At 55.4% G+C, this 9,866-nt stretch overlaps 1 protein-coding gene across 4 annotated transcripts; it reads left to right on the forward strand.

The window, feature by feature from the left end:
* The first annotated feature begins 149 nt into the window (after window positions 1-149).
* Window positions 150-9,101, forward strand: LOC141978410 (uncharacterized). 4 transcript variants are annotated; one of them, XM_074940482.1, is made up of 7 exons: window positions 150-215; window positions 1,378-1,661; window positions 3,418-4,088; window positions 4,739-4,809; window positions 5,449-5,694; window positions 6,385-6,631; window positions 8,033-9,101. In XM_074940482.1, exons 2-7 carry the CDS (start codon window positions 1,447-1,449, stop codon window positions 8,140-8,142), a joined length of 1,560 nt encoding a protein of 519 aa, XP_074796583.1. In that variant the 5' UTR covers window positions 150-215; window positions 1,378-1,446; the 3' UTR covers window positions 8,143-9,101. The 4 variants fall into 4 exon arrangements, with proteins under 4 accessions (XP_074796583.1, XP_074796585.1, XP_074796586.1 ...); XM_074940484.1 differs by having other exon boundaries at window positions 6,385-6,615; XM_074940485.1 differs by having other exon boundaries at window positions 6,466-6,631.
* Window positions 9,102-9,866: the final 765 nt, after the last annotated feature.

Below are 9,866 nucleotides of genomic sequence, written 5' to 3' on the forward strand. Positions count from 1 at the left end.
TAAGGGGGCAGGACGCCGGACGTGCCGCACGCCGGGGCGGGGCGATTTCAGCTCACGCCCCCTGTCCCAGCAGCCAATAGGGAGTTGATGCCTGGCCTCCAATCAGGAGGGAGACAGGGCCAGGCCTCGGCCAGTGGGGAAGCGGCAGGGGCGGGACTCGGGGACCAGGAAATGGTGTCAGGGCTGTAAACAGGCACATGGAGGGGCTGTTAAAGGTACAGCGTCCCGGGGGGAGGGAAGGATGGGGGTGGCTAACAGGAGGTGGGGGACGGAAGGGGGGGTCCATACAGGGGGCATATGGGGGAAACAGAGGGAAGGGGATGTGGGGGAGACAGAGAGGAGCAAGGAGGGAAGGGGCAGACAGGGGACATGTGGGGGGAATAGACAGAGGGAAGGGGCAGACAGGGGACATGTGGGGAAAACAGAGGGGGAGGGGCAGACAAGGCTCCAGACAGGAGACAAGTGGGTTCAGTCAGGGCGAGGAGAAGCGGATGGGGATCAGACAGATGTCATGAGTGGAGGGAAATCAGGCAGAGGACAAGGAAAGGAAGAGGGGAAAAGAGACAGGAATAGACAGGTTCAAATACATGAAGGGTTGTTACAAGGAGGATGGAGAAAAATGGTTCTTCTTGGCCTCAGAGGATAGGACAAGAAGCAATGGGCTTAAATTTCAGCAAGGGAGGTTTAGGTTGGACATTAGGAAAAACTTCCTACCTGTCAGGGTGGTGAAGCACTGGAATAAATTGCCCAGGGAGGTTGTGGAATCTCCATCATTGGGGATTTTTAAGAGCAGGTTGGACACACACCTGTCAGGGATGGTCTAGACAATACTTAGTCCTGCCTTGAGTGCAGAGGACCTCTCGAGGTCCCTTCCAGTCCTATGATTCTATGAGGTTACAAGAAAGGGAGGAGGCCAGACAGAGGGCAAAGAGGGAGCAAAGTGGGCAATCAGGGCTAGTAAGGGAGGAGGAGAAGGGAACAGAGAGCAGTGAAGGGCCAGACAGGAACAGGATGAGGGAGAAGCAGGTGTCAAAATAGGCAAAGGGCTGTTTTTTACAGGGGGGTTGGGGAATCAGATGTGGGACAAGGAGGGGAACATGTGCATCAGAGAGAGGGGTGGGAGATAGGGGAGGGGGGTTAGAGGCAAGGGTGATGGGGCTACTCAGAGAGAAGGACGGAAAGCTAAACTAATCCTGAACCCAGAGAATGTGTGTGTGGGTGCTGGGGGGAGGTAGAAATTGGGGGCTGGATCGACAGGACCAATGGTGAGAGTGTTAGGACAGTGTCAGATCAAAACTGGTATTTGTATATAATCCTTCTCCATTTCTTTTTCCCTGCTGGTGTCTCTTCCCATCTCTCTCTCCCTTCTCTCTTCAGCAGGTTGAGTTTTCCTCCCTCTCCTCCACTATGTTTCATTGGGGCTGGAAGCTGTGGTGATGAGAGCCAATGTCTGGTGGTGTCACTGACCTGCAGGCTCTGCAGAGCCATCTCCAGGCCATGGAGCAAGGGACAGGAGATGGCAAGCAGCCAGACGATCACCCACTGTACAAACTGTCTGAGCCTGGGCTGGAAGTTGCTGCTCTCTGCAGCCCTGACTTCCAGCAGCCCCAGGAGCTGGAGCTCCAGGAGTCCCGAGGACGTGCCCCCCCAGAATGTACCAGGTAGGAGGGGGGGACATGCCACAGCTGATTCACCCAGCTGGACCCATGGAGAACTGGTGGGAAGGCACAGGAGTGGGGCACTTGCGGTGACTTTTTCAAAAGGCAGTGTGGCTTAGAGGCTAGAGCACTGGACTGGGACTCAGCAGACCTGACTTTAATTCCTGGCTTGGCTGCTGGTCTGTTGGGTGACCTTGGGCAAGCTACTTCACCTCCAGCTTTAATGGTGGCTGTTGTTATGGGACACCTGCCCAGCAGGAACTGAACTGTGACCCTGAAGCTTGTTTCTTACAATCCCTTGAACAGCCAACTGATGGTAACAGCTGGCAGTCAGTGGGCTGGATTTGAACTGTCACTAACAGGGGAAAGGCCCCAGCTCCCTTAGCCCTCTGGTCCCACTCATTAGATCCCAGTTCCTAGGGAATGACTCTGCAGGGCCCCAAAAGCAGCAGCTACAATTCAGAACCTCGTGTGAGTGTAGCAGATAGGGTGCTGGACTTGGGTTCTACACCCATCTCTGCTGTGGAATCTCTAGGCTGCTTATTCTAATCCCAAACCTTAATTCCCTGTCCATAAAGTGGGGATAATACTTCCCCCATATCCCAGGCGTCCTTTGAGGATACAGTCTCGTTCTGGTGTCCACAACTGAAGATGAATTGGAGAGGGGTCAAAGAAGAGCCACAAGAATGAGTAAAGGATTAGAAAATGCCTTGTAGTGATAGATTCAAAGAGAGGGTTCAGGTGTGACTTGATCACATTCTGTAAGTACTTACATGGGGAACAAATACTTAATAATGGGCTCTTCAATCTAGCGGAGAAAGGTCTAGCATGCTCCCACGGCTGGAAGATGAAGCTAGACCCATTCAGACTGGAAATAGGGTGTACATTTTTAACAGGGAAGATCATTAACCATTAGAATAATTTACCAAAGGTCATGGTGAATTCTCCATCACTGGCAAATTTAAAACAAGACTGGACGTTGTTCTAGAAGATCTAATCAGGGAATTGTTTTGGGGGAGTTCTCTGGCCTGTGTTGTACAGGAGGTCAGACTAGATGATCACAATGATCCCTTCTGGCCTTGGAATCTGAGTCCATGAATAAGGGTGAGGTGCTCTGATGCTGCAGTGAAGAGGGCCATCTAAGTCCCTAGATAGAGTGAATACAATAGCTTTAGCTGGGGAGAAAATGGAAGAGCTCTTTGTCATTAGGACCTGTCTGATCTCACAAGCTAAGCAGAGCCTAGTCTTTGTCTAGGAGACTTCCACGGACCACCCCAGTGCTGGTGATTCGGCAGCATACCAGGAGGTTTTTGCATTAGTTTAGGTTTTTGCATTAGTGCAAGGCCCCTGCAATGCTCACCGAAGTCAGACGGGCTTTGAATACGCTGTCTTTTGAATCTCACCGAAAGCCACAATCCTGAAGGCTTGTGGCCATTAAAGACCCTCTGGAACTTTTCACAAGAGTTAGCCCCAGTAGCCAGCCCAGTGGTGGAGTTCCAGCGGTTCCAATCTACCTCCAGAAATTCCCCCTGGAGTTTCAAGTGGATATAACATTCTCCTTCACTTCCTCCCATAAATTGCTGTGTTAAACAGCTGCCACATACCACCCCAGAGGTGGCTGCATTTCACTGGTGGGTGATGTGGTTGCTGCATGCGCACATGTGCATACACACCGTTTGTACAGTATTTGGAGACAGTAAGGGCTGGAAAGATGTGATTTAATTATAATCTCTTCTTTTTGGCTTTTGTCTGCTTCCAGCGCCCAATCCCATGGAGCCCTGAGCAGCCTTGGGAGGCCCAGCCACTCTCTGCTGTGCGTGGAAGAGGAGGTCAAGAACCGGAAAAGACCCAGGCTGTCCAATGGACCCGAGGCCAGTCCCAGCCTTGTCTCTCACTTCCGTCGTGCGCTGAGCGGGCCACAGCCCCAGGGCCCGTCCCCCTTTGGACACATCCTTCAGAGCAATAGCCTGGATCTCCACAGCAGACGTCCCCAGGACGGGCTGCCACACACCAGGACTCTGGACAACCCCAGAGCCACGCATTCTGGGGCCTCGGTGCTCTACAGGCCCAGCCCAGAGCCAGTGGAGTCTCCATCCCTGAATTACGGACTCGAGGATTGCTGCCCATGGAGCGGCCGAGCTCCCTCAGGAGGCAGCAGCATTAGCAGCCAAGCGAGCAAGGTGACGGGTCTATACGCCGAGCTGGTCAAGGAGCTGGAGCTGCAGATGGCCGAGCTGCGGAATCTCCTCGCCTCTCGGGAAGAGGCCGCCATGTGGCAGGAGAGGAGGATCAAGGAGCTGGAGCTGGAGAACCAGCAGCTGAAGAGCCAGCTGCGGAACCTAGAGGAGCAGAACGACCTCCTCTCCAGCAGGAACGGGGCAGGGGCAGCGGCAGCCAGGACAGTGCTGGGGTCCGGAAACAGCTGTGTTGGTAACCGAATCCTCCTTCCCTTCCTGCCTTAGCATCGTGGAGGCAGTTTGCAGCTATGCCAGCTCTGATGGCGTTAACCCGATCTCGGGCTCCAAGACCTCCGCTGGTCTCTACATTCCCCACTTAAAAAGGCGCCCAGCCGGCCAGAGGCATCAGAGCGTGCGTGGTGGGGGGCGTCACCTTATCCTGAGATGTCAGGCCTTGGCCCAAGCTGGACGCAGCAGCTCAGCCTGATGGACCAATGGTCTGATCCAGCTGGGCAAAGCCCATGTCCCTAGGTCAGAGCTGGGAATACCCGTGTGTGAGCTCAGGGCTTGGCAGCAGACTCTGGCCTCCCGCTGCGCGTTCCGTGGGGTCCTGCCTCCAGCTCGAGGGGGGTGGCTGGAACTCTAGCGGTTCTGCCAAGAGAGAAGAGCACGGCCAGCGGCTCTGTAGAGAGGCCCCTGGGCTGGGATCAAGGGACAGGCACCTGTAGGAACTCTGGGCAAGAAGTGGGCACCAGGGTGGACAAGGAAGGACCCCTATTCTGCGTGTGTTCCTGGGACTCTCGTGTGACCCAGCTCAGCCCGAGGCCAGGCCAGGGATGGAATTGGTTTCCCGTGGGCCTCTGCGATGCTCAGTTCTGTCTCTGTGTGCGCGTCTCTCCCCAGACATCAACGAGAGCAACATCCAGTTCCTGAAGGGCCTGGTGGGGCTGCTGGAGAGCAACACGGCGTTGCAGGTGGGTGCCCCAGTGTCTACCCTTGTCCGAGCAGTAGCTACCAGCACCTTGGAGGCAAAAGTCTTCCCTGGCTTGTCTCCCTTCCAAGGGTGCATATGAATCAGAGAGGCCGGAGATGAAGAAACCCCATTTGAGCCCGTCTGCCCAGCCTCTCGGTCCTGGAGAACATTTTCTAGGGCGTGGCCCACTATAATTTTAAATATTCCAGACAATGGGGGGATTTTGCTCCTGGGGAGATGATCCCACACTCTCTGCTGTCATTCTTCCCTCCCCCGCACTCCCCCATATCCCAGTTAAACCCTATTGTATCATTGCAGGGGCAAGCCGAGTCTCCTGGGCACCCCCTTTGTGTTTCCCCCCTTCACAGCCTCTGATCACGTCCTCCTGTTAGCCAAGCCTCAACGATTTAGCTCAGTTTCTCCAGCCAGGACCCTGCTCTTCTCTGAACTCCCTCCAGTTTCTGTCTGGTGTTGAGGAGCAGAGAACTGAAAGCAGGTTGGGCCAGAGTTGTATGGAGGACCTGTCCTCTCCTGGGAGGCAGGAAGGGGCGGAGGCAGAAAGGGGTAGCTCATTCGTCACCCAGTTTTTCCACCACGCATCCCTGTGTGTAGCATCCCCACGCATTCGTTCCTATTGCAGGCCAATGGCCTCCAGCCATTCTCCTCTCCCAATATGGGGGAGCAGAGGTGCACCCCAGCTGAGGTCCCCAAAAGCCCCCCAGTCTGGAGGATGCGAGCTGGGGTCCCAAGCGGTTTCCCACCCTGGATCAGCACAGAGGACAGCTCGGGGAGCCCCGTCACGCTCAGTGATGCCACCTGCTTATGGGAGGAGAACGTACAAGATATGCTGCCCGATGGCACCCCAGTGTGGGCATCACCCGTGGAGGTGGGTGATCCGCAATCAGCTCCTATGTGGGCCATTGCTCATTGACTGCATGGGGATACTGCCTCATGGGACCCCGGGAGGGCACTGGCCATAATAGGGGGTGGCGCACACACCTTGGGAGGGAGAGGGAGATTGGGCATTATCTTTTCTCCTTGGAGCCAGGACCATCCCTACCCTTCCAGGTTTGCCCTATATTATCTGGGGTGCTCTGCAGCAATCAGCTTGCAGTTCTCAGTGTGGCCGCTGCTCTCGGACAAACACCTTCCTGCCCTATTTTAAGCAGGCTCTTGCCTAAATTCCAGTTTAAAGGCAGGAGTGCAGGTGAGTGACTAGAGCAGGGAGGCAAGAATCCTGGGTTCTAATCCTGGCTGTAGGATGGAGTGTAGGCTAGTGGTTAGAGCAGGAGATGAGTCAGGACTCCTGGGTTGTATTCCCAGCTCTGCCAGTAACGTGCTGTGTGACCCGAGGCAAGTTACTCAACCTTTCAGTGCCTCAGTTTCCCCATCTGTAAAATAGGGGCTGATATCCCCTCACTGAGATCAATGGGCTTGGGCCTGAGAAAGGACAGCTGGGGTTAGCCCAGCATCTGTCGCTCGTTTAGCCTACCCGGGGGGGTCTGCCTGAGTCTCCCCAGACTCCGGGCACCCACAAAGAGCGGAATGACAAGGGGCTTCTCTCCTTTTGCCCTAGGAGAATGGGAGGCCCAAGCTGGAGCTGATCCCCAACTCGGGGGTCTACATCACCCACAACCAGCTGGATGACCTCTCGCAGGTTTCCACCGACAAGCCCAAGCTGATGACCAGGCGCCTGCTGGATTACTTCTTCTCCCGGGAGACGCTCGCCAGATCTTCGGCCACCGGCCAGCGCATCGCCCACAACAACACGACCATGGAGAAACCCATCCGCCTGCCGGTCGCTGTGGTAAATGCTATCAAAGGTAGGGGGGGTGGGTAGGGGGCTTTGTGGCGGGAGATGGGGTGAGGCTGGGGCTCCCAACGACGCAGAGGGTGGAGAGCGTGCCTGGTGTCGATCCCCTGCAAAAGGGACAGGATGACGTTGTTTGATCCTGGCCAACGGGTTCCTTCTGCTCACCTCCTCCATTGTCCTTGCCCAGCAGGAGGGGTTCTGTCTGGTGCAAAGTCGGACCACCTGAGACTGGATCCACAGAACTGGCGGATAGCACAGGCAGGGGCAGTTCAAGCATCTGTCCCATAGCAAAGCCAACAGGACTCAGGCCTGCTTGGGGTTTTCCTCGGGCAGCCTCTCCCCTCTGCATGGCCTGTTCAGTTCTCAGCTCCCCTGATGAGACTGCCAGAGCTGGCCAGTCAATGCCAGGTGGTGATGGCTGCTGAGGATTGGGACTAGCTGCCTACTGACAAGAGGACCGAGCCGCCCCACTCCTTTCACCTTGGCCCCAGGGAGATAATGATTTTCAGTCCCTGGCGAGCTGGGCTTGATTTGAATTGGGGACCTAGAGAAGAAATGCTTAGAGCCCATTCCCAGCCCCTCGAACCCTCCAATCTGCTATTTGGGAATATATTTTATCCGTACCCTCATCCGTGCTGGTACAACTCTCCCTTCTGCCGTAGTTCAGGACCCCCAAACGCAGCAGCGTTGTTACTGCCAAGGAAGTCATTGGGCCTGACCCAGCGAATTACAAAACGTAACCACCCAGCATTAGTGGTGAGACGCACGTGAGGCTGCAGAAAGAGAGGGTTAGTTTTAATACCCCAAGCTGTGTGCCTGGGTTGGACAGGCGGAGACGCCGGAACAATTCTAACAGCAGATGCAGGCCAAGGTTTCCAGAAAGGGTCCACTCGAGGCACCTGAAAGGGTCCTGATTTTCAGAGTGCTGGTGCTAAGTGCTTTCTGAAAAACCCCATCAAGGGGTCTCAGATTGGGCACCCACAAGCCAAGGTAGCCCAGATCCCCAGTCACGCCTGCCAGTCTTGCCCCCTGCACTTTACACACCTTCAACTCAGTAGCGTTTCTGATCTAGTTAATCAGCCACCCTCGTGCAGTTCCTGTGACGTAGGGATTACCACCCCGTTCGGCAGCAAAAGATTCAGACTCAGAGGATGAAGATACCACCGTGCTAAATGCAAGATCAGATTGGATGGGTGATGCCCAAGGTCGCAGAGCAAGTTAGTAGCAGATCAGGGATGAGAGTGCAGGACCAGGGGCATGGTGTCCTTGTCTGGGTCCCACATGCTGCATTGCGGGTGAGCGTGGGTTTTGCATGATGGGATCTGGCGTGATTCATCTCAGTGGATTCAGAAAAAGCCAGAACTATGCTGGTTTTTTGCTCCACTTCTCTGCCCTCCCCACACTCCTGCAGAGTACGTCACCAAAGTGTGCGGCAAGAGCTGCAACTTCAACGCCGTGATCAACAGCAAGTGTGGCACCTCCCGGAGGGCGGTCAAAAAAATGATCATCAAAATGGAGTAGACGGCGACGTCCATCGAGACAAGCTGCCAGCTCCCAAGACACTCCTCAGAGGATCCATCGCCCCCACTCCAACGTACGCTGGCGGGAGATCGACACAGCGGTGCTGGTGGCCCAGGTCCCCTCCCACACAGCTGCATTGGGGGGGAGCGTGGTGGAGGTAACGCACCCCTCCCAGCAGACGTTACGGGGGCAGCAGTGGTGCAGTTTAGTACATGCACCACAAGGCCTGAAGCGCCTGCTGTGTGGCCGTCCTGGGGCATTCAGTCCTAGCATACAGACCTCGGTGCGTGCATTCCTGGGGAGGGGAGACTTAACGCCTTCTAAGGAAGCATCTGGGATCTGCCGCGCCTGGGGGAGAAGAGAGCTGGCGGGTACGTTCTGGCGCAATAGCTCTGACGTTCCGTTCTAACGAGTCCCTGAGGGGGGAGGGTTGATCCCAACTGGGACGCGGCACTCACCCATGGGAAATCTTGGTCCTCGTTCAAAACTTGTCAGCTCCATTCAGGAATCCCAGCTCCGTGACGCTGAACATTAACACTGCGGCCCTCTCCTCCGCCTGTGGGCAAACTCTTCTCCCCTCACATCAGACTGGAAGAGGGACAATGCTGGCAGTGGAATGGGGCCCAGGCTGCAGTCACGGCACTGGACTCTCTGGCCAGAGCAGGGGAACTTCTGCTTTGAAACAGTTCTTACCAGACTGTTTACCGACCGGGCCTGTAGATGAACTCAGAGCCTTAGCTTTGGAGTGCGGGGGGATTTCATCTCCCTCCCATAGGGCAAGGTCTGCTCTCATGCGGAGGCTCACGGTGCGGCTCAAAAAGCAATTTCTCTGCTCATTGTAGGTGTAATAATTTAACTGTGGGCGAGGCATTATTTCCCCCCCTGTAAAGAAAGTTCCCATAAATATTCGTTCTTGTAAATAAAATAATCCTTCCTCTCCCCCCAACTTCCCTAATAAAGGCTGGAATGTAACAGTTGTTTCTCCCGCCTGCTTCCCCATGCTGAGGGTGGAGGGGGAGCATGGTGGAATTTATAGTCTCTAGGGTTGTCACAGAGATTAGAAGTAGCGCTAAGCTGCCTAGGTAGAGACAGCCAAAACAGGGGGGGTAATTTTAACCAGGAGTTCTTTCCATCGTTCAGCATTGGGACAGGAGGGCTTCCCCCCACTCCCAAGCCACGATTCAGCCTGAACGCCTCTCTCGGGTGACCTGAAAGAGAATTCAAAGTGGCCCGTTTGGTGCAGTTATTGGCCTCCTCTGGCAGGCTCAAAATGGAGCAATTCCCACCTTCCCTTTTCCGAGGGTGAGCTGACCCCGGACGCTGAAGCTGGCTCCTTTAAGAGGATCCTTCTCTTGCTTCCAGGAGATGCCACCAGAGCACAGCAGGGGCAGCGTGTGTGTGTGGGGGGAGGGACGGAGGTGGTGGGACACCTTCCAATGACTCCAGTTCCTGAGCAATTTCCCCTGCCCTCCAGGTCACCGGGCAGCTTTTGAAAGTCATCGACTGTACTTTTTCCTGCCCAGTGCTGGTGAACGGGGCTTGATTGAAGGCCTTCGGGTATCCGGAGCAGGGACAGCACCAGGGCTTCCCCAGCATTGCCCCCGCCCTGGAGAAGGGGGTTTAAAGGGCCGAGCCCCCTCCATCTGATTTTTGGTTAAGAATGTCCCATGCCCCACGTCCTCTCGACATGAACACTCGTCTGTGGGGAACCAGCAGCTCATTTC

The sequence above is a fragment of the Natator depressus genome, chromosome 27, assembly GCF_965152275.1.
Source record: "Natator depressus isolate rNatDep1 chromosome 27, rNatDep2.hap1, whole genome shotgun sequence".
Taxonomy (NCBI): domain Eukaryota; kingdom Metazoa; phylum Chordata; order Testudines; family Cheloniidae; genus Natator; species Natator depressus.